The 25,842-nt window shown below is 37.5% G+C and overlaps 1 protein-coding gene across 1 annotated transcript in view; it reads left to right on the top strand.

Annotated features, from left to right (window-relative positions):
- Positions 1-25,842, top strand: part of LOC126918829 (uncharacterized) — a 49,574-nt gene that overhangs the window by 14,019 nt on the left and 9,713 nt on the right. The window contains exons 3-5 of the mRNA XM_050727249.1: positions 21,720-21,827; positions 22,329-22,493; positions 24,045-24,142. Of these exons, the coding sequence (XP_050583206.1) occupies positions 21,720-21,827; positions 22,329-22,493; positions 24,045-24,142 (371 nt within the window). The remainder of the gene's footprint in view (positions 1-21,719; positions 21,828-22,328; positions 22,494-24,044; positions 24,143-25,842) is intronic.

Below are 25,842 nucleotides of genomic sequence, written 5' to 3'. Positions count from 1 at the left end.
CGGTTGAAAGAAGAGTTCCCATTGTGTTATTGATTGCAGTCGTTTCGTTCAAAATACGTGCGAATTCATCGAACCTGTTATTCTACGATCAGGCCGGCGTTCGTTCAATGGTGTATTTAGCGTTGGAAGCAGCCCTTTCACAGCTCCTACTCGGCCATCGTTTAAATCAGTCAAACTCGTGGAAAGATCGACGCGTGGCATTTCGTATGCGGAATATCAGCTCGAAAATCGCGCTTTCACGGTGTACCGTGGCTCGTTACTCGGTCCATTTGCGTAATTTCCATTTCGTCCCCATTTTCATGCAAAGTTTTTGCAGTATTTAACGAGCTACGAAAATTCACGAGAGCGTTATCCCAGTTACCGCACTAACATTGTATCTCGATGTTAACGAGAAATTGAATTTTCTACGATCTCGATCGAAATTTCATTCGCTAACGGTAAATACCTTTAGGACCTTATTCCTTTTGTTCCATTCGGCTCTTTCATTCGATGTATTCGTTAACGCTAATTAGAACGTACGTAATTGTACTTATTTTATTATTTTATTATTACACAATTTCAGACCAATGCTCTATATACGGATGATAATTCTTTCCGTTTATATAAATTCTTTACGAAGGAGTTCTCTAAGATAACGAAATTCTAAGCTGTCGTTTCTTTAAGTTCGTAGATTCAATGGAACACATAGTGATTCCATATTATAATTGGTATTGTTACAAAGACAGAGTTAATTTTCTAAATTTTATGTGGCCGAAGGAGGAGAATATAAATAGAAAGTTATACCGATATACTAGGAAATATAATCTGGCGATGATTGAAAGTGTCGTTGCGCAAGAGAATTGGGTAAACAGATATTTACGCGTAGTAGGTACGTACGTTTCGTCCATGACATTCTTTTCCGAGAGTAGACACAAAGTTGTTCTCACGATTGAATCGCGGCTGTCGCGTGGGCCGTCGCGTTCTGAATATTGCATCGATATTTGTGATATTTCTCTATAAATGCGAAAATACCGTTGTCGCTTGAAAATAGACGCCGAACAAGGACGTCTTAGCGTTTATGCACGTTTCATTGTGGCTGGTTACCATTCTAACGTAGGTGGTTTGATTCTAATGTAACTAATATATTATGTTATGTATGAAGAATACGGTGACTCAGCAAGGTATTTGAACGATTATAGTGGAACATTTTTATGGATATATTATACGTCATATAACACATTTCGAAATTTCATTAGCATCGTAACGTTACACGTATACGACCACGGTAAACCTCTTATAACTTGTATGTAAATTTTCCGACTTGTTCCATAGTTTATCAACGTGATCGTAATAACGTATATCACTGTAGTGCTAATGAAATGTCCAAATGTTTTTTCCAATGCATATAATATATTCCTGTGTAGCGTTGCTATTTTATCCAAAGTTAAATATTTTTTCAGCCTGTAAGAAGAAATTTTCTTAACGATAGAAACAGGCTTTTTCGTATGATTTCGTAAAGAAGAGATAAAATGGCAGATCACTTTTATTAAAAATAAATACATTTATCGTTTAATTAGTTACTTTTGATTAGTTACGTATACGAAACATGTATTATTAACTGTAAAAGGTTTATAGTCGTATTTAACTACCTTTATTGTACGTAAATGTCTTATTTGTCTATCATAAAGGAATTAATATTGGTATCAGTAAACTAATTGACTCTGTACGATCCTAAATTGAGTTATGAAACTTATTAACTTACGATAAGCTTCTGTTGGATCATTATTAGAATATAAATTGTTCTATAAACTATAATGAAAGAAGTAGGGATATATGAATAGAAACCTTTAAAAATATATTTCAAAGGAAATAATAGACGCACAATGTTTTCTGTTGTATATTAGTTTATTGAATTATACACGAACATCTATCTCTAAATAGAACGAAATGCAGCGTACTAAATTCACTGAAATAATATAAAAGAGAAATTGTTGTTCATCTATTATCACCTTTATGAAAGAAACTTTATGAAAGAAACTTTTCGGACGCGTTCAAAGAGAAATTGATTTTATTTCCCATCTTTTGATAGCGTAGGAGATGAGAGTTATTTTATATCGATATGGTAGGGCTTTAATCTTTCCGCTATGGCGGACAGAAGAATGTCAAGGAGGTGAAAGGAGCTGTTTGTTAGATTTAGAACGAACGAGGCCCCTAGTTCTCCGTTGCTTAATTTCCGCTTCCTCTTCCAGGTCGCCACATATGTACTAACGTAGACTCTCTTTTAAAAGGAAATTTAAAGTCCAGTCCTTTACGCTGTGAACGAGCGTATCTTGTTTCAGACCAAGTGACATAATATCAAAATAAAATAGATATGAAAAACAGAGTAACGACGAAACAAAAGTTTTATTACTTTATTCTGTAGATCTCTAGAACATGGAATATCTCTCTACGGATCTCTCGTAGATCGTTCGATATTGTTGAATATTTACAATAGAGATGTCGATGGTTTCGATGCTTCGGGCATCAAGTAACAAGTTCATAGGAGATATCATAGAAAGAAGAAGATCTTGTTCGATACCTGGAGAAGAATGTGGACGATCTTAGGACGATCTTATTTAACCGATTTAACCAATCCCGTTAATTTTACACTAGTCGAGCTTAAAATTAACCGGTTATTAATTTTAGCGACTCGTTATTCATTTTTATGGAAACTGTAATCTACGTAAATGTGTCTGGACAAGATCGTATTTGAAACGGCGTGATCCTAAATTAAAAATGACATTCTCCTTCGAGAGAATGGCAATCGATATCCGCGATACACGGAGGTAAAGGAAGAATTTAAATATAGACGAGATATTTCTATTACCCTCGGAATTTAATTACACCATGGATCATGGATACATACGTATCCACTGTTTATGCATCCGGCAAAGTTTTGCGCGAATGTAATGTTCGATGCAATTAGCGAAACTCGCAACAAGTGTAAATGCACGGTATATTATACGCGAACAATTGTAAATTATACACCATAGACTAGAGTTTCCTTTCGTATAAAATTTAAATATAAAATTCCTATAAAGATCGTATTATCGCTTGAGACTTATGGACGATTCTTGATTATAGTCGCCGTTAGAACCGGCACAACAATGTTGCTTCCAGGCGTAATTAAAATAAAAATATCCAACATATTCCGGAGGATGCGAATATCGTACCGATCATTCGAACATTATCTTACAACTGTTTAAACCAGTATCCGAGTACAAGCAGATTTCATGTAGTTATAGCAATACGCAGTTCACTTGACACGCAGTAATAACAATTTATGTATCATTTTTCAAAGAATCAAGTGCAAATTTTTGCGATCGAACAACCCAACTTACGTTTTGTGAAATAAAACTAGCACAAACAATCAGATGTAATTTCTTATGATGTAGAGAGAAAGCAGATCAATGGTTCGATCTTGTCCTTTTCAAACACGAAACTTTATCCGTTAATCAAATTTCTTGTTTTCCTTTAATTCTCTTTGGTATTCGACAAGGAGAAATATGCATATAATTTATATTAACCAAGAAATCCTCTTCTAATGTCGTCGAATCTCCGAAAAATATGTTGGCTATTAAAAGCTTTGAAAGCTTAAAAATTTGCCAAACAACCGAACGAATATCAACAGATCCGTTTAATAGAACGTTATAACAACGTCTTATAGAAAATACGAAAACTTTCTATTCAAGCAGATCCTAATTAAAAGTCGAACGATGGCGGAAAAAAAGATCGCGGAAAGATTAATGTAAGACGCGAGCACAAAAGTAATAAACTAGAAAACGAGCAGTGGACGTTGTAGCGGTTAGATTGTCGCTTTGCAAAGACAGGATGGTTACCTGGCAGTTGAACATCCGGCGCATCGAAACGGAAACGGGAGTGCACCGTCTAGTACAGTAGATAGAAGACTGACCTCGGTCGTGGATATACACAAGGCGCGTGATTCGCTCGCACGCTCGGCTTTCGTACCAATTACAGATGGTTGCTTCGCTGGTAATAACCCTCGGGACTTAATGGAAGTCGAGGGGACCATGACGGAACGACGGATAGGACGTCCCACGGGTTTCTAGACCGCGCTCGCCGCCATTCGCCATGAGAAAATAGCGTAGCACGAGCCGCACGACTCGCGGAAACCACGTGCACTGGCACTTCGGACGATTCTTACAGACTTTCGCCGTGGAAGTTTCGCGCTAGTAGCCGACGTGGAAACTCACGAAATCGAGATGCACGGCCAATCACCCTGTATTGGTACCGTCGAAGTTGTGATCAGAGCAATGACGCTTTTCGCAAATTAATCTTTTAACGCACGTGCCACTGATACTGAACGCGTATATATGTCGATTCACGCAACTGTTCAAGCAACGCTATCGATATAATTTTTACAGTTTACGCGTGTTTCGACAAAATAACTTTTTCTCCTTTTGAAATGATCAATAAAAATGATCGAATCTTTTTGCAATCGGAAATAACTAACAAACGAGAATGTGCGTGATATATCTTTTGTAGAATATAAAATACCAATGCTCGTATAAGATATAGTAGTTGAAATTCGTACAGATCAATAGCTAACATAATAATTGCCAAATAATAATTCTATTAATATAGTCGGTATAATACGAATTAATATAAATGTAAATTAAAGTAATACAACTATATAACTATAATAGGCGAGTAGATGAGCCTCGTGTTGATCAGGCAATCGAAGGTAATTATTGGAAATTAAATTCAAATAAATAACAGATTTACACCGGTCGAGAGGTTACTTAGTTACTTAGTTACTTACTTACTAGACCAACTTGAACGAGGCCTAAGGTCGATCGTGTTCAACGACTACTAATTCCTTTTGAAGAAAAGAAAGCGTAACAGAGAATCGTTCTAACCTTTACTACGCTCCGTCACGAGATACAAAAGGAATCGGAAGATTATGCTACGGATTTTAATCAAAATTATTAACTTCGGTTCGCATGATTGAAGTCGATTGCGGGGTCGCCAGAGACGCGGCCATGTCTGAATCAGGTACAGATCTCTGGTTCTCTGTTACCGTTCTAATAAAATCTCCGATATTTTTCTGCTAGTACTATTTTACAGTTATTATCTCGCGATCTTCCGACGAATAATTTTGAGAATAACATTTGGTCCGTAATTGGCGAGAATATGGGAATTTTCTCGAAGATCGTAAATCTGCGCTATTTGTGGAACGATGTGAATGGAACTTGCTAATTATGGGAGATAAAACAGGAGAAAATGTGGGCTGCAAGATACCAGGAAGATTAACGTGCAGTATTTTTTGTTTTTTTACACTCGTTGCACATCGTATCATTCCCTTTGTAAATACGAGAGAAAAGTTGATGGTTTTCCCTGTGTGATAGAGGAAATAGTTTCGAGCGAGGAAGAAAGGACGTGCACTCGTCTCCGGGTTTGCGTTATTCGATTGCGACAAAAAGATAACCGACTAACTCGCGTTACAGAGACTCGTAATTTTCTTCGTTCAAGAACAACGGGCGTTCCCTTTTCAAATAGCAATCGTCAGGCTGTATTTAGCCGCGTCGATAACGATAAACAGATTCGTTTAACGACGTACTTCGTTACGTTCGCGTCGTTTGTGGCACCTTTCAGCGACAATTCCATCTTTTTACGTCTTCTCCTTTACTTTACTATTTTCTCGCGATCTCGATATTTACGAACCTCTTACACCGTCGATTATCTTCCATAAATCGAAATTGTTGCAATCTCAACAGGAATAAAGCGCTTTGTCGTTTGCGCTTTGTTGGTTTCAACGACTTTCTCGTGCATCTTTCTCCCTTTGCATCGTATACTAATCGTCCTCGTGGAAACAACGATTACGTAAACGAGCGACTATTCAACAGGTCTCGTGCTTCACAAAAGTGTTTCGTTTTACGTCCATTGGACAAAATGTACCGTTATCGTTTGCCTGCTCGCGAACAGACGATCTTACGTAATTCATCGTTAATGCTTTTGCATTCACTTTTCACGAACAAATAGCATTATTTCTGTCACGATCTCTTTGTCTCGCGTTCATAATTTAAAATATAGACGAATAGAAATTTAACGCGTAATTAATTTCAGATAAAAAGCTTACCTCCGAATCTCACGAAATCGCTACGTTCTCTCCTCGAATTTAACCACTGGTCAAATAGAAAAACGAGCTTAAGGAATGTTACGAAGAATATCGTATTTTCTATATTTCTATCTTTCACCTTTACTATGGAAATCTGTTTTCACAGTTCAAGCAGGCTACACCGCTTTCTACTACCATTGCCACACTTTCGGAAGAAATATCATTTTTCTTTCTCTAACGCGAAAGCTGAATTTCGATCGAATTCATAAACGTTACACGGCGAATAACTCGTCACGGCTCAGATGTAGCCGGATAAAGAACGGAACTGTCGTCATTTTTATTTCGCAACAGCGATCGAGCGGTAGGCTAACGTCTATCACGAGCGGCCGATGGTTCGCGTGTTTACCGCGAACGTGACGCGACACCGCTCGAATCTGCAGGATGTCGTGCCGATGATACACCGATGTTTATGATAGTCGATCGTTAGAACGATACTCGCGGGAAGCGGAACAGTTTTTTACTCTCCGGCTCGAAGACGGTATGCAAGGAAACAGGAAACGTTTAGCCGCGTTTCTTCAGCAGCAATTTACGAGCCCGTGGGTTCAAGGAAAGTCGAACGAATTAAATATGTTAACGAACTATGCTCAGAGAACGATGCAGCCTGTTTAGAGTTAAGAATACTTTTAATCGAAGGTTTACAGACTACAATATTATATTGTAGTATCTTGTACTACTACGATTAGTTTATTTACAATAATTGGATCAAACAGACGTTGATTAAACAGGAAACGATGGTGTATTTAACACGAACTATTATAATTAAGACAACTAATTAATTAGCAACTCTGTTTCAACGACTCTGACTTCTCAACTCATACTGCTGTTAATTTGTTTATGTCCCTTAGCAACACCTTGTCTTTTGTCTTAGTCCCACCACGCCATGCTCAGCAACCGCTTGTTTATAATTCGAACGACACTCCCTCCAGGATCCTCGTCCACGATACTACGATACAATTATCTGATTTTTATATAAAGAAAGTAGCTGTTACCGAATAGGAAAATTGTAAGAAATCTGACACGATCGGGGAGCTTGGCGAAAAATTGAAAAAAAAAGGAGAAGGTGAATACACAAAATGATACGTAACGTCCATATTTTGATTGGAATTTCCATTGGTTACGAAGAATGATCTGTTTTAATATTTAGAGACATTCCTATATCGAAATTCAACCTGATTGACAGTTTTTCAAGCGTGGAAAGTTTGTCGCTTACGTCGCTTTTCCCTCGAACTCTGTGCCACGCTTCACAAATATTTCTGAGAATCAAACACACGGCTCTTTGCGTAAATCCAATCGCGCGAAACATTTGCCACGACCCGCATGGAAGTATCAGCTATAAAAATATACGGAATTCTGGAAAACCGGAGAAAAGGTTGCGTGAAACGATCGGAAAAAACGCGACGTATTTGATGCTCGCAAAAGAAATACGCGAAAGAAATCCAGGGAAGGTGTGATAGGGGCTGCTGGCTGGAATAATCCCAGCAACCACTATCATCTTTCTACGATATAATCTACTTAAACCCGTGGATGAGCTCGAGTAGAAGGATGAAAAGGCTCGGAAAATAAGTAAAGAATTGGACATTGGTCGGTGATGATATCTTTTTCCGATTCTCACGTACGTAAGAGGGTTCGCTCGTTCGGTATTTCCATTGTCGTTATCGTGACAATACGTGGCTACACGTACACTCGTATGGATTGAGAAAAAGTATTATATATCGTACACCGTATCGAAAAGTCTTTCGATAGAGCCACGGGATTTCAAAAGCTGACGACGACCTGTATTTTCGTGCGAAATGGCGCGTACCACGCCAGCAAACGTGTAAAACGTGCATCTTATGGGGTAGGAATATAGATATCGGGACGCATCGATGGGGTGTAAAGAAACCTACGGGAGTACCGCGAGAAATCGTAAAAATGGTGCAACCGAAAGTAGAAATATTTGCAAAAAGGAAAACTATCGCATATTTCGTTTCTCTGTTTTATAATGCAACGGTTTAACGCGATAGTGGAATTTTAACTCTTCGTAGACAGATCGAATGGTTTATGTCGAAGACTAGCTTTCTTTCTGTTTCTAGGCTTTCGACAAATACCTAGAAACATTACATCGTGCTCCTATTGCTTAAACCAAATGTTAACAAGTTTTTAGACTGAAAATACAATAATAATATATATATATATATATATATGTGACGTTACTTGATGTGAAAATACGCTGTAACGCGTAGCTTTATTTGTAAAATGTACCCGGTTTGCGTACAGATGGCTACGAAATTCAAGCCAATCATTTTGCAATATTTTATTTTCCGAATAAACAAAAGTAATGGTAGAAATCGAACGATTTCCAGCAGAGAAATAAAATAAAACGTCGTTAAAGGAGAAAATTACGCTCGATTAAGGTCGATTCTCGTTTTTTTTTTTTTTCGCTCGTTTTCGAATTGCCAGTCGAAGCGATCGAATACGTGGTTAGATAATCGCGCAAGGAGGAACTGTGCAATGACATTCCACGAGCAGAAAATCGCACGATTGTACTGTTAAAGCGGTTACACGGTGAGAAGCGTTGCGCGGAAGGGATTCGCGGCATTTTTACGGACGTCGTAGCGCGAACGGGAAACCGCTCGCTCGTTAGAAGATTGCGTGGTCACCCGATCGTTTTAGCGTAGCTAGGTAGCCGGTTTCCAGATCCTTAGAGGCTCCTCTGTTCTCTTCTTCTCGGACCGGCTGGCTCGCGTTCTCGCTCGAGCGACTTTCGTGTTCCGGGTGGCGGCCACCGGAAGTCCTTTCGACTCGCCTCGGTCCTCTCTATGCTATTCTCCTCGCTTTTCCGCGTAACTCGTATTCTAGTCCACCGCGTTTCATATTCTGTCGATGATAATATATCAACAGTTGTTTATGGATCGCGATACCGTTCGTTCGAATAAAATAGTTAGTGTCGTGCGTTTGTTATATGAAATTGATACCAATACGTATTGTTTAAATAGAACGTCGCTTACTTAAACGACCTGATTGTTCAGTGACACGTCTGTTTATCATAGCGTGAAATATCTTTGATCGTTTTACTATTTTCGATACACTTACGAAACATTTAATCCAGGATATTTGAACGGAACTACGCTTGATAACGTTTCCTACTTACTTATATCTTTATTTCCAATTTCTTTCTCTTTATAGAGCCTCGGAAGATTCTTGTCCCATGATTTCCGGTCTTACCGTTAAGTCGGCCACCTGTCGCGTTACTTCTTTTTCATTCTTCTTTCTTTAATTAAGTCAATTTACGTAACGCTATCGTTTACTATTAGCATTATCGTTACTAATACCGGTGTGTTCTAAACGCGCTACCGTCTCGTCCTACTATTCCACAACATCGTATTATACAAGCGCAGACACGTATGACATCTAAGGCCCTGTTGTCCATTCTTTATACGCTGTACAGACTATGAATATTTCATTCAGTTGCACCAAGGTTATCTACCAAGAACTGCTTTTAGGCCAATTTTCGATTCTACCGAAATTTCTACATTGTGCGATTAATACCTTTAGCCACTTTCGTTGTTCGTTGTTCGATTCTCATTTTTTTCGAACATTTTTTTGTTCGAACTTTTTCGTTTATATCTTTTACATTGTTCATATTTTTATAGATTATTTTATAGTACGAATTACAATGTGTAGTACGATATAAAAATCTACGTATATACGGCGTAGTACGTGTCGCGATGAATTCATCGAAACGACAGCTATTTTATTATTTTTTATTCTTCCTATAAAAGTACATACGCCGTTTCGTTTTATGCCACAGGCTGGCTATATTTATTTATGGAAACTATTTGTTTTAGTTAACTCGCTCGTAGCTTCAAGCATTTCCTGTTCACAACGCATAGAATATTTTATTTCAAAGAGTCGAGATAAAATAGAGTTGGACTCGTTGGAAAGAGTCAGATAAAGTGCAAAATATATAACTCGGATAAAATTCGAAATATACATACATAATTATTTTTCATATTAACGATTGCTCTCAAGGTTTCGTAAATCGATCGACGATCATTTTCTAAGAAACAGTTGCGTTCGAATATCTGTGTCTCGATAATCTGCACGAAACTGTTTGCCATTGAAAGTCGTGAGAATCGAACGGAATTCATCGCACGGGAAGTATCGCGACGAGAAACTTTAGTAGAACATTTCTTCTCGCTGTTGCGCGAAAAAAGAAAAGACATTTTCTATCGGCTCGACGGCTTAACGGTAGTGGTCGATTGAACTCTATCGTTCTTTAGTTTAGACAGCAAACCAGTTAGTTTTTTTTCGATTGTAAGCGTACACGCTAGCCTTTATCCTGCTACGAATCGTTTATGAGTAACTTTCCTTTTACGATACGCGAATAAAACTTCCATTGATGTAGAACGCTTTAACGCGCGTTAACGTGCTTGTCGCACGCTCACAACGAAATGAAAGTTTTCGATAGAATTTTCGTTATTGGAAGAATGGCGAGGGAAATTAATTAATTTCTATTGGAGAAACTTTTGCACGAAGATTTCTATGCGACTCTGGAATTCAATTTTATCTTCCTATCCGAAATAAAATACTTACTGTGTTCGTGCGTAGATGTAAAATTAAATATAGCGAAAGATATGTAACTAGAAATTGTTTTTCCTATACGAAACAATTTTCGAATTATACGCGAGCGAAGAAAAGAAGAATTCTATCGAATAGAAAGCTCGTGGCCGATAATAATAATACGCGTTTCTATGAAATTTTCGATACGATGGATAATATTAAATAGAAGTGGAATTACCATAGCTCGATCTTTGGCGAACAACCCACGTATCGTTGCTCGCCCCCGCGTATTCGTTCGCGTTGCATTGTTTTCAAGAACAAAACCATGCGCGGCTTAATATTACGACAATGACGATAAACGTTCCATCTTTTGTACTCTATGGCTACACGCGGTATAATGAAATTGTGTATTATATTATGCAAATAAGGATATGAAATTTCCGTGAAATGTAAGCACGATAACAAATCCCGCACGTTTCATCGGCAATTGCAACCGAAGCAATTTTAAATGTACGTAGAATCGCACATTCAAACTTTAATACGGTGATGGATACAAAGAATTTCAGAAGATACGCAATATGAAAGAAGTATGGAAATTTGGCAAAATCGAGCTACAGATACAATAGATATAATATACATACAGAAATATCAACAAATATTAGAATATTATAGAATAAACAAATATTATCAATGTAGTAAAACGTTATCGTGCAAAATGTACATGTTGTTACACGATATCGTAATTAGATATCGTAATTAAACTATGTTTTGAACATTTTATTTCGAATCGGTTTTATCGAGGCTTGCGCTTAAAATTACGAGGTGTCTCGTAGCAAGCGTCAATCTCAAATTTTCTTCCATCCATCCGCGTGTTTGTATTTCGCTCGCGTATAAAGTGCAATATCGATGGCGTTTCAAAAATTCATTACGAGATAGAAATCGCGTTATCTAAAGAAGTTTGAAATCTATCGAGATCTTTCGTTCCTACGTTAATTTCGATGGTGTTGTAAATTAAGTTAACGCTATTACGGTATACGCGATTCAATGGCATCGTGGAAAAAGACAGGAGCGTTGTTTTCTCACGAACAAAATGACGTACGTCGTCGTGTCGCAACAATTTTCATTCTGTTTGCCTTTAACGGTCGTAAAAGTGTCGTTAGCGGGTATCATCGTGTCTGGATAATGTTTCACCGTTGTGAGAAAGAGAAGGAGAAAGAGAGAAACTCAGGCTCGGAAAGTTTATTATCCGCAGGAAAATTCTCATTTCCGTAAGGAGATTAAACAACGAAGGAAATAAATTCCGCTAGGCTCCCCTATAATTTCACGTTCGACGAGACAAGGTCGAGCAGAGAATAACTCTTGCCCACCAGCCTTATCTTTGGCACACTCGTTTTTCTTTTCTTTCGCACCCGCTGCGACTACGCTACCTGCAAATGACTTTATCGCTTAGCAAGCTGACTGTTTCGCGAATTCTCACGAGTAGCATTCGATCCGTGAAATTTTGTTATTCACTGGATTTATTTGGAATTTTTCTTCTTTGCCAGAGCTCTGGTTTCTCTTGGTTCATTGTCAATGATTATACATACCTTCGCGCGATCGCGATAGGAAGTCGTTACTTAACGTCATTCGCCCTTTTTCATCTCGGAGAATTCCGATAGTTGAACACGATACCGAAGAATGGCAAATTATATTTTTTGATCTTTTAGATTTAATACGTTAATTGCGTTTTTTCTGCTTTTGGTTTAATACATACTTTTTAATGATAATAATATTATTGGTTTTTTTTTTTTTTTTTTTAATCAAATGCAATGAATTTGTCGTTTTACTTTTATATCAAGGTTTATATCTTTTATTCGTAAGGAATTGTTCTTCTTTCCAGTTTTGTCGTATCAAAATTGTCATATAAGAATAAGAAAATCTTCATTTTTAGAGAACGTAGTTATTTTCTCTAAACAAGGAAGCTTTTAACTCGTTACTTACAAATAAGTTTCTGATACAGGTGGTTGTATAATCGATCGACAAAGGTACGAATTCGCGGTATGAATTCGACATTCTCAACGATTCTTATTTATATCTTTGCACATGCAGCGTTCGTAAATGGATGTCGCAACGTATAACGCTGCATTTGTGGGACAATATCGTGGAACGCGATATTACACCATTCGGTGGCAGGAATGTCAACAGGCGCGAACATTAACGTTAATTTTCCTCCGTTCTTCGACTAAAAGTTACGTAACTTTGGGACTAAATCATTTACTGAAATTTCCTTTGCATTATAAAAAATGCGGTTAATATTATAACTCTGAGCGGCAAACTAGATGCACGACAATTAGTTGGTACATACAAGTAATACATATGCGATACATGTTTTCACGTTTATCATCAGTTAGATACGTTTAAGAGAGGCGCACTAACGAACAGGAGAGAAGACCTGAATATCCTTGTATGCTCTTGTTAGGTGGCCTCGGCTATGGTATTGTGTTAATGGTGAAAGTTGCATCGCTACAATGAATTTTTGTCGCGATAACCGTTACTGGCTCAACATCCTTTCATTCTACGCGGACAATCATTAATTACAGTTGTATTCGTTAGATCTGTTCTGTTCGTAGAATTTGTCGTTTCAAATAACAACAATTTTGATTTATGATTTTAAATAAGTACACCGAATATTTCGTTAATTCACTACGATTGAAATGTTCGTTAATTTGTACGTAAAAATCATCATTTGTAGACAGATTAGTCTTTAGACAAAATTATCGATATTGAAAATCGATATAAAAAGATGTTGCAATGGCAAGTGTATTTCAGTATTGAAATATTACTATATTTGCATTGAAATATACCATGTTTATAATTATATTATTTACCAATAATGCTATAATTATTATTTACACGGTAAAAATATTACAAATTATAGATATTCTAATAAAGATACCAGAGAAAGGTGAGCAGCGTCAAAAGTTGTTAATGCGAATTATTAGAAAAAATCGGTCTGAAAAAATGTAACGTATACGAAATTGCTGACAATGTACTAGAAGAAAACAAGGAGGAAAGTTCGTCGTTCCTCGAACGTCTCGCTAGTTGGCGGTCAAAAGCCGTCACACTTCGTGCATCTTTCGAAACGAGTGACATTGAAGAAGCAAGGAATCATTTTTCTCCGCATGGGACCGATTCGTGGATCCCCTGTCCGGTAGTTACGGTCCGGTAGTTACGGTCCGGTAGTCGATACGCCGGACGAATCGTCGTGAGACCGATTTGTGCATTAATCGCGTCTCGTGTTGCGAATCCGCCTTCTCCACGTCGATCCTTTTACAACGTGTAAATTGTTTCCGTGATCGTACACGCGATCACAAAAGATCGATGGCTTGTCCTCAGTGTCGGATTATTCAGTGTCAGAATCGCTCGTATATATAGGTAGGTTATAATATGTCTCGTAAAAGTACCATTCGACCGTAATAAGGTCTTTAGTTTCTGTCAAAGTTTATCTATTTCTCGAACAGATATACTTACGTAGGATAAAATAAAGTTCAATCAGATGGAATTACGGAATACACGTAAAATAGAAGCTGTAGAATTTCCAAACAGATGAAGAATAAAAATCTAATAAAATAGAATTCGATAGAATCTAATAGAACGAGATGGAATTTACAAAGTTATGTCAAATGCTCATTTCCGAGGATCTGATGTTTTTCTGGATTTGAATAGTTTAGTCCGCTTGGCCAGATCGTTAACTCTATTATCGAAAGAAACGTTGGAAGCTTGATTGCTGGTTAAATCTTCGGTATACGTATATGTTCGAAGAAAGAAAGTTTGAGCGAGCAAAAATAAAGCCAACGAAAGAAACGTTCTATTCTTGAATTTTCCTAAACTTTCCTAAACGCTTCATCTTTTTTCTCATCGATCGAGATTTCAATCGTCGAAATTTGTAAATAGCTGTCTATTTTATAATTTGGATAAAGGGTAATTCTTAGAAAATATAGAGCAAACACACAGCCGCCAAGTTGTATTATAGAGAGTTAATTTACGCGGATCGTGAATGTTCGATAGGAAACCCAGAAGGACGATACTTTTGGCTACGTGGTATAATGTCGTGGCATTATATGATCCGACTCGAACGTACTCCATTAGCGTGGATATCGTAACAGCAGCACCTCGTTAATTAATTTTGTTCATTAGACCTGTGCGCGATAAAACGTGTCCGCCGGATGCTTCTGTACGAAACGAGCGGACGCGAGAACACGACTACATGACTATACATAGCTATACTCATCCTAGGAACGAAGGTCAAGCACGTTTGACCTTGCTATTGGATTCATTATTAATACCACCGTCGATGCACCTACCGCAAATACGCGTTGCGTAATTCACACGCGCATATGGAGTTTATTCCACGCGTCTGCATTACAGTATGTTTGTGCTTATACGTGTAATATTTCGCTGCTTTTACAGTTGTATGATCTTCTGCGTCGTTTCCGACCATGCAGTAATTTCGAATATTATTTCGAATTTGTGTCGATAAATTCGTTCCATGATCGTGATATTTTCGAGCAAATTGATCGAAACGATTCGTAATATTATAGAATCGACGCTAGTCCGTGTTTGCGCATTTCCAGAAAAGCGAAAGAATCTTTAATTCTTGTTCGGTATATTTCGATCCCTTTGAACGAAATATTCATCGCGTTGCATAATTTTTCTGAGCGTATCGGTAATTACGTAACAAAGGGACGTATACGTATGTATCTGATTAAACCACCAAGATATCGAAAATGAGAAATTTTCCAGAGCTGAATAATTCTCCATGACGAGTGTTTTGATTATCAAACGTTCGATCGTGGTGAGATTTATTTTTAAACGTCAGATCCAGAGAAAGGAAGATCCAACGTCGTTGCTAATATTTCGTTTTGCATTTTCACAGTTGATATTATATTTCCAATATCGACACCTAGTCAGCGAAGGGGTTTGCGTTTTTCGACGTAGCAATTTTAACCGAATTGCAGAGTGTATGTTCCATGGAATTCGTCTATCGAAATTGACACAGACTACAAAAGAGAAAAAGAACAACGAAGGTAGTAGCGCATCGTACTGTAACATTCGGCTACGGTCGATAAAGCGCGTTTATGCCAATACATAAATAAACGTGCACTTTATTTGACTCGTGCTGTGACGCGATAAAAATCGTTAGCGGCTACAACGCTAAAATAAAACGTTGTTTCATGGCGCGAAACCATAAATAGAATACAATGAATTCACGTTGCTGGAAATAACAGCTATTGTTACAATATCGGAGAATCGTATAAATCCTACTACGAAAGTGTATATTTCTCACGTTTTCCAATAATAACCGCGTTTACCAACAAAAGATCGTTAATTAATCGCGAGAAGGAGTACGGTAAAATCAAACAACTTAAATTCTACAAGAAAATCGAATAATCCGATAAATCATACGAAAGGAGTAAATATTCTTCGAGTTTTCTTTACGAGGAAATATTTACGCGCTTCCATCGGCAACCGTTTTTGTATTTTCCAATAATCGATTCAACGTTCCTCCAGCGAACACCATCGATTAATTGTAAAGAAAGCAAACCATCGTATGAAATCAAACGATCGTGCAAATTCTGCGAACGAATCGAATAATCCAATAAATTTTACGAGACAGAGTTGTGCAATTCGATAAATCTTACGGAAGAAGATAATTCTCTCGAAAATCGTTATATCACTCCCTTTTCCAACGTTTCGTATCGAAAGAAGCATTTCGAACTTTCGTAAAAATAACTTTCTAATCGTCGACTGGCGATTCGAATCGAAGAGACAGAAAATGAACAAAGATCGGCTTATATTCACCTGTGATCAATTGCAAATACGTATTCTTCGTTATTATATTTAATCGAGGGCAACGTGGATTCGATGTCGCGCTATTATATTCTACCCTCGTTTTAACGTTCACATCCGTGTCTCGTACGCCGAACACAATCGTCTAATTGTTTCACGAGCTAGAACATTGTTTTCGAAGCCGACATACTTGTTGTTAAAGTTGCCGATTTCACCGCGCCATCGCAAAATTCGTACGATCGCTTCTTTCTACGTATTATCGTGAGACGCTTAGAGTTCACGCAACGAGTTCTTCGTTAAGTGTATCGCGAAACGGCTCGGCGCGAACCAACGATAATTAAAGTGGAAATTATTACGCGAACCGTGCATGACGTCCATTTCTGGACTAGGTTTCTCTCCTACGGGGCAATTGTTCGACGATTAGAAACGCCTGGCGATCGGAGTCGGCGCGGAAGGTCGTAAAACTGGTCGAAGCGGCGATTAGATTAGCTGGTTAGCGAGCGAACCGGCACCCACGCGGCCCTTTGACTGATTTTCAATGATCACGACGTGTATAGAACGCTGGTCACGTTGGAAATAATAATTCACCGTTTCGTTTCGTAACCAGTGTGGGTATGTCGTAGAAAACAGCTTGATATGGTTATTTCATGGAACTGATGGTTTGCCGGATTCTACGGATAGTAATATTGAAATTGATATTCGATTCTCTTCGTTAGCCGATCACGTTCATCAAATACTGGATTTACTTAAATAATTAAGAAACGTGGGAAGCTTGTCGATGGAGGTGTAAAAGAATATTTTATTGAAAAGTTGATGATATAACAAGTGTCGTTCGCAAAATTTGATGGATTGTTTGAACTGCTGATTATTCAATTTCTGCGTGATATTAACGAGGTTTTATCGATTTTATCTCCTTGCAATTAAGTATCTTTCTTAAATATTCTCTCTCTCTCTCTCTCTCTTTCTCTATCTATCTATCTATCTATCTATCTATCTATCTATCTCTCTGTTCTTTTGAAAGGAGGTAATGAGTTCACAGTGTTTGTAGGAGACGTATGATATTAGTTTAACATAATTAATATTTCTCTGTATAATTGGTATTCTTAACCTTTTCTTAAATATCCAGGAAGACTACAAAAACACAAATTTTTATTCCAACATCAAATGCAAAGATGGTTTTGGTATGGAACTGACAACATTTTGCATTTTAACATTGCTCTTTTATGAAACTCAGGAAATACGAATTATCATATTCTTCATCCGTGACCTTCTATCTACTAGCAATTATCTTTTGCACGAACACTGGTCGTTCTCAACCAATGATGATATTCTTGTTCTTGGTACTGAATTTTTGAAATCTTCCATCGAACCGTATGCATCGATGAAACAGTTGAGAATCGCTATGCGCAATACGATAGAATACAGAGTGGAAGAATGGCGTTTCCAATGAAACTGATGCAAGTGCGACTCGTTGTATCGAGCAGACGATTTATGAGCAGACTTGGGAGAGAGAGAGAGAGAGAGAGAGAGAGAGAGAGAGGTGCTAATTGTGCACAACATTGATTTCAATGGAAACTTTTTAGATTCGATGAAAGATGGTCTTTGATTAATATCAGATTATATGATAATTATTTTGAAATTAGGTATGCTTAAAAATGTACGAATAATTTTCGTAATTTACGAAATGCGATATAATTTATAGATAGCAATGTGTGTCAGACTGTGTCGATAGTCTACATATATTATTTATTGAAATGGGAAACGGCGAGTCCCAGTTGGAAGAACTCGACACCGATGCAACTCCGATCTCCTGAGACTATGTAGAAACTTCTGATCCGTAGAACTGCGATCAACTACTTCCTACACCCTGGGAATCGTTACTATCGTACACGGAACGACGATTTGATTACGGATATGCAAATTTTTACTCATAAAGTAGTGAGACTGGAATGAAAATGTGTCTCGTGTCGTAAAGATTCTAATACGGTATGTATTTATCTTAATTTTAATATTTTATCTACAAGACTGGAGAAAATCGTCGTTTCAAGAAATCTGTAAGAGGGATTTAGGGATACAAGGGATTTAGAATAGAAGTGTTATAATTGCTTTTTTTTTTTTTTTTTATATGGAGTACACGTAAATATTTTATCGGAGATGCTCAGTACCAGTGGGAATTATCTATAACGTAAAGGAAACAACATTTTTTCATCGTTACGTGATCGAGTATAATAATTTTCTACTGCAATTAGACCTTACAGTTCGCTGTTAAATAATTAGAAACTAGTCTATCTACAATCGTAAATGAATTCTTATTAATCGTAGGAATTTTTTAAACAGGCTCAAATAACATCGAGGAATTGAATTAAAAAACGAACGTTTCCTTAATTCCTTGGACAAATTGCGCATTAGTAATGGCGATAATCGTCATAATTAACGATCAAAGTTTTCAATTCTCTTACAAATTATTTCCACGATAGTCGTTTGAGTTTTCAAACTTAAGACATTATACGTCTTTGGCAAGAAATTGGCTCGGCGGTTTCCTTAAGTTCGTTCGAAAATGACGGGCTTGGTAATTAGTGGGAAAACGTAATCTGAACGCTTCTAACTTTCGAGGACTGACGGCGGTGGTGGAGCGGACGACGAGATCTGGTCTTCGGGAAAGCCGCCGAAGCGGAAAAGACGTTGATACGAATTGCAAGGAACGCGTGTTGAACGTTTGTTGGCCCAGTTGCTCGATTTTTTCACGCGTCGTGTGCGAATACGCGAGCGCGAGTCACAATGCCGTGACAAATTGCATTTTTGTTCGCGCGCCCTGACGAGTTTACGATTTTCGAGAGGAAAGCAAACCAGGCCGCGAGCACACGAACCATTCGGCGATCTGACACTATGTTCAACGTTTCGAAAGGTTCGCGTAAACTTGACAATTAATTCGCTTCTTCCAATTTGATCGATTCATAACGGCGTTATTTCGTAACAAAATTCCAAGTTGACAAATTGAACGGGTCGTTTGAAGTTCTCGAATGATCCTTGTTAGGTTCATCGAGCATCTCGATCAGATTTCAAGAAAATAGAGAAAGACAAAGATCTTACACAACGTTTTGTTCGTCTTCCTATCTTTATTTGCCCGAATAGTTACTTTTTTCTTTCTTACTTTCTGTTCGTCAAACTATTAATTGGGATTTATTTATCGAATTAATCATTTGGATATTTATTCAATTATTTTATTCGATTAAACGTAAATTAATCGAATTAACTAATTAACTAACTGAATAGATGTCGAATGTCTGCGTGGAGTTTTGTTAATTTTGCTATACGATAAGAACGGATTGTCTATGTCAGACACATTTTCCAGTCAAGTTGACAGCAACTGTGTCTTTCTATAATTTCTGTGTTGCGTGTTCACGATTGTAGACCTTTCCGAGTAAATGTTAATAGAAATCTTATTTCACATTTTTACATTGTTCGTATAAAGTATGATAAAATTAATTTATAAAGATGTATGCAACAATTTATACCAAAGGATACGTATTAAATATTGGTAGAACAGCATCTTTTTCTCTTTCTTATATTTTACCATGTTAAGCGTACGTCAAACTTTTACGAAAAGAAAACGGATAAAAGATAAAACACCACGAGCCAATTTTCATTTAAAGTTATTAACGTCCCAGATTTACACCTCAATGAAACGCCTCGCTGTCACCTATCATGTTCCTAAATGTAACACCAAATGATAACGCTAAAACCGTCTGCAAAATATTCACGGGAACACAGCCTAATAAATTATCCATCCATCATTTTCTCGACTCGAACCGCACCCCGTCTTCCGCAATTTTTAATCCGCCGTCATTCACCGGTCATGTAACAAAGCAATAACAGCGGAAACCATATTTCGTCCTGTGAAATATTATACGATACATCCTTCAAAATTCCCCAGTGTTAAGCGCAATATCCCCCTATCAATGATCTTTTATCAAGAGCGAAGCAATTACATACTATCGAGTAGAAATTACATAAAAAATTATATAACAATACGCTTAAATTAGATTAAAAAGAATATTCGAATAATTTGAAGCTCGACCATATCACACATACTACAATATTAACCATGCTATTATACATACCAAATTTCAAAATTCTTTACATAGATTAGATTTCCTTAAATTATAAATTCGATAAAAATAGAAATTTCTTCGTTTTAATATCAGAGCGCGGAATATTGAATTTTTTATTAACCACGACGAAATTGATCGTGGTTGCTTGCAAGGAACGTTAATTTTAAACGTTAGCGTATCGTTGCACATTTTTGCCATAATAATATCGATAATATCGATTTGCATTCGACGACGCAGAATAGATTTTCCACTTTTATTCTAGCAACTTCTGAAAGAAAGAAAATGAACATGGCGGAAGAAAAACAAACGCACGCAGTGTATAGGTCAACTTTATGGGCCGTTCGAACGGCAAAACGAGCAACGCGAAATTGCGGTTTTCAATTGTTCGTGCTCTCCTCGAGATCGTCGTCGAGATCACGTTCTCGCGACTAGGAACGTCGCTCTGCCGCTCGTTATCCGTCTTTTTTTTCTTTCGCGGTCACGAGCTGCTCGAGTAGTTGCGTAATACTCGCGACCAGGAAGGATTTATCGGGTTGAAAATTTGTCGAGCTCGAACGAGTACGATAAAAACCGACGACGAGTTGGATTTGTTATCGGTTTCGGAGACCGCGTCGTTTGCTCCCATGTTTTATGGTATCTACGTGCGTTAACTAGCTTGGACGCTGTGCCACTTATAGAGGGGGACTGTGGTAACGCTTCGGTGACTTTCTGATCAAAGAGAATCTTGGGTCGTTACGTCACAGAAACTGACGACTCGTAGCTTCAACTTTGTGACAGTTGATCGATCGTTGATGTTGAAACTAAAGTGAAAGAAAAGATGTTGAAGATTGTTATCAATGTTGTTTAGAATTATATAGTTACGTTAAAAACTTGTAATATATTCTAAAAACGAGTATTACGATTGATAAATTACGCGAACATTTGGCAAACGTTTGTAGCAAACGACCAAGTTGTAAGTGTTAAGGAGTCATGGAAAAACTGAGTATTCGAGATTAGGATACGAAAGAAGAGCGTTTTCGAATAGTCTTGTATCGTTTAACCGAAGATTATCAGACGTGATTTTACTTTTGACTTTACAGCTGGATCGGCAGCCGAGAAAGGATACTTTGGTCCTTGGAGGCAATGCAAGCTTTTACTGTACGGTAGAGAAAGATGCGGCCAAGGGGTTTCCAGATTCCAGCCAGTGTGTGAGTTTGTTTTACGTGTCATTACCTACCTTACCTCCCGTGGTCAAAATCATTTTTGCGGAAAAAAAAAAAAAAAAAGAGCGAGAGAAAAAAAAAGAAAAAAGGGGAAAAAAAAGGGGAAATAAAGCAATTTCACTATCACATGCAACATTTTTATTACGTATAATGCGATTAATAGTTAAATGAACGCTATCTGTAACAAAAGAAAGGTATTACAAGATTCCTTCGAAAGAGTACGTTTGACCATGTTTCCAATACCGTGAAATAAGCCAAACGGTTCAACTGCTTGTTCCAGCAGTCTGCTAACAAAACATAAAAATCCTGTTGCAAAAAGTCACAGAAGATATTACCCATGAAATACTTAAATAAGCCAAAGTAAAGTCTCCAAGACCGTGGAAACTTGGAAGTGATCTTTATCACGGAAATAGTCCTTTTACCGAAGCAAATGGATCGTGGAAGACGACGAATCGATAGCGACATAAAGATTTTCTCCGTTTTCAGTGGCTGTGTGGGTGGCAGGATTAGCCGCTGCGGCCGCCTCTGCCCTTTTGGCGATCCTGGTCGGTCTTGCCGTGCTACAACTGGCGATGGCTTCCTCGGCGAAACGAGTTATTATTTCGTACAGCACTGCTCTGATAGGGAAAGTGGCTCTTGCCACATTGGCCAGTGAGTATTTCTAAGAATATATATAATCGTTCGAATTAATGCGATAATATCACCTATCATTTACCATTCAGTGCAATGGTTAGACCGCAGATTTTTATATATAATTTTTTTTTTTACATAGTTATATAAACATATGATATATGTGTGTATATATATATATATATATGTAACGTATTCAAAGCGCTCGTTATAATATTTAACAAACAAAATGTATCTAGGTTCTATTTTTGAAATTATATTTATAAAAACATGCATTTGCATAGATATCCGCAGTCTAAGGATGTTTCGTATGCGCATATTATACCTTTAATAAACTAGGTTTTATCTGGAAGACTAAGTAAAGACATACGTTTTTACTATTCAGAGCTAATAAAAAATGTTCTATAAGGAAAAATTCGATTCTGATAAGGTTAATTACGATTCGCTTGAAATTCTTCTTGATCATTTATATCTGGTTAACATTCGCTATTGATAAATATCAGATAATCAGGTTGCAAACAGGAAACTATCTTATGCTAGTTATCTGTAGTTAACTCGTTTATAGTCGAGTTCCATTGAATAATTGATAATTGCGAAACTGGTCTTCGAAACGGGATTGTTCGAGCGAAGTAGGCGTGAATATTAATTAAGCGTGAAATATACGATATAATTAAATGGGAAAAGAGAAGCAACAAACGAAATTTGTTATTCGAGAATATTATAAATTGGAACGAAATAGTCGAATATATGGCATTGGGTAAATATTTCACTTTAATTGCAAACTGATTAGCACACGTGTCTGATAGAGGCAGAACTTTATGACGGTCTGAACGGTATCGTGGAAAATATAAATGAAAATGAATTTCAAGATTTATTTAATTATGGAGATGTGCCTCAGTTTCATTTTCTACTCGCCGGTCTCTTTGTATAATACGACTTTTTTTTTTTTTTTATTTCTACCCCCACAATTGCAATTAACGATATATCGATTACGTTTGGCGTCTTTATTTTCCGAGATTGCAACTTTTATTTGTATTTTTTATACATTTTAACGAGGTCGTATTACGCGTAGGGGAATTCGGTTATAATTTACAAAATTGCGGAACACGTGGAAATTGTAGAGCGTAATTCAGGCGGAGAAGTCCTTTTGCATCGGACAGTGTCGGAGAGTTTTGCAATACGCTGACCACGGTAGGATTACCAGTCACTTGTCTACTTACTGGCCTACTTACCCTTAGACGAAGAATCGAATATCTGCGGTGGATCTTGTTGCTGTAAAGCGATACGCCTTAAACTCATAGATCGTGCAGTCGACCGCGTTTAATGAATGAATTTTTTTCCCCCTCGGTCGATGTTGCCTCTTCAAGAGAGAGAGAGAGAGAGAGAGAGAGAGAGAGAGAGAGAGAGAGAGAGAGAGAGAGAGAGAGAGAGAGAGAGAGAGAGAGAGAATTTTAGTCGTTAGGCAACAAAATAATTATTTGTTTACCGAATTAAAAAATATCTAGATACGTATTATGCAGAGATATATTTTCTGTTTACGAAAACCGTAGAGTATGAATATTTTTGTTCCAGCTTCCTTGGCAATCGTAGCAGCGAGTCTGTTTGCCCTACAAACCGATGACAGAGCTAGCAGCTTCGTTATCACGAGGGGAGAAGCGTTTTATATGCAGGTAAGCCTGCAAATCCTGTTTCCGAGTCTTTATTCGTGCGCCTATAACCAATCCATATAACCAGATTTTGTTGGAAAAATATATTTTTAAATTTTCCGAAGTGAAATGATTGAATATTTTAACAAGAGGTATTTCTCGGAAAAGCGTTTAAATTAGAAGATTTGAGCCAGTATTATCTATATATCTCTATAACAAGAGTTTTGCTCTAATGCCTCCGACTCTGCTTTTACTACGTTTATAGATATATGCAAATACTCGTTTGCACGCACATTTTTAATAATGGGAAACACAACATCTAAAACCAACCAGTGTAATAACAAGTTTGGTCGTTCGATTACTTCGATTCACTGTCACAGCTGCTTTAATTCTCACGTTCCTTCGTTCTCCTTCGATCAAGTTCCTTTAGCTTTTTTTCCCGAAATTTCCTCTCCACTCTTCGAATCTCCGTTTCGTTCGTGCCGACAAATTAGCCTGAAACTTTCACCAGCGTAATTTTCCTCGAGACCGATTAACTCGTCCATCGAGCTAGTTTCCATCGGGATCCTTCTCATTAGCATAGTACGTTTAACGAGGGAAACTACCGACCGCTGCTGTCTTCCTCCACGATTTTTCGATGGAGCGTGTTGCCTGTTCGTCGAAACCTGTTGCTTCTATCTGAAAGGAAGTGAAACCGTTGCACGTTCGCCTGTCTAGAACTAGGAACTAGGCTCGCGTTGTCTCGACAGTGGAACATCATTTATCGTTACAATTTCCTGACGAAGCCACTCGAGGACAGATATTGCGACTCTGTGGACAGATTATGGTCCCGTGGCTTTTCCGAACACACGCTGCCTCGTAGTTATGGTTCTTGTAAGTGTTCGCTGTGTTACATCGAAGCAGACGCGTGCCGCGAGATATTTTAATATTTCATATATGGCAGATGAACCAGTTATTGGAATATTGCGATGAAAGACGAGTGACAGCTTGGCGTTTAATATTAAGAGAGGGTTCTTGGATTTGTTAAAGTAATTGTATTTACACAGGGTGGTCCTGTAACTGCTGGTATAATTGGATACAGAGTGATTCTACGTGACAAAGATAAGGCAAGAACACGAAGTAACATTTATCGAGTCTGCTTAAAGTTGACCAGAAGCGCACACTAGGTAAAATAAAATTCTTCCCATTATTTTCAAGAAAATAAAGAAAAACGAAGAACTTTAAGAACGTTAAGAAGTTGTCTGGTACACGCGCACTATACGAAATGTTTTAAATTTATTTTTCTCGAAAAGAAAACCTTTTATCAAGAATTGTATTTTTTTTCTTTTTTTACATATCTACTACATGTTTTACTTATCTTCGCATGTATGTCGATTATCTACTCTTGTTCGGTCTGCAATTAGCAAAAAGCTTAAGCATATTTGAAAAATTTTCAAGCTCGATTTTCTCGGAAACGAAATGTCATATGAAAAAATTTGAATTCACATATTTTCATCGTATTTTTCCACGTAGAATCAGCCAATTGTACCCAATTGCACCACCAACCACCAGTTACGGGTTACCTTGAATATTACATATGGAACCTCTTGTACACAGACGATTAAACAGTTGTTTTTTTGACTACGATCTTTTATCTTCGAGGGAAAATAATAGAAACATTAGTTACTTGAAATTTCGAATTTTCCAGAATATAATCCGTTTCTTTGTTTGATCATAATTTCATC

This window comes from Bombus affinis, chromosome 7 (assembly GCF_024516045.1).
Source record: "Bombus affinis isolate iyBomAffi1 chromosome 7, iyBomAffi1.2, whole genome shotgun sequence".
Lineage (NCBI taxonomy): Eukaryota > Metazoa > Arthropoda > Insecta > Hymenoptera > Apidae > Bombus > Bombus affinis.
The sequence above is the reverse complement of the archived record's forward strand: the minus strand, read 5'-3'. Positions and strand labels throughout refer to the sequence as shown.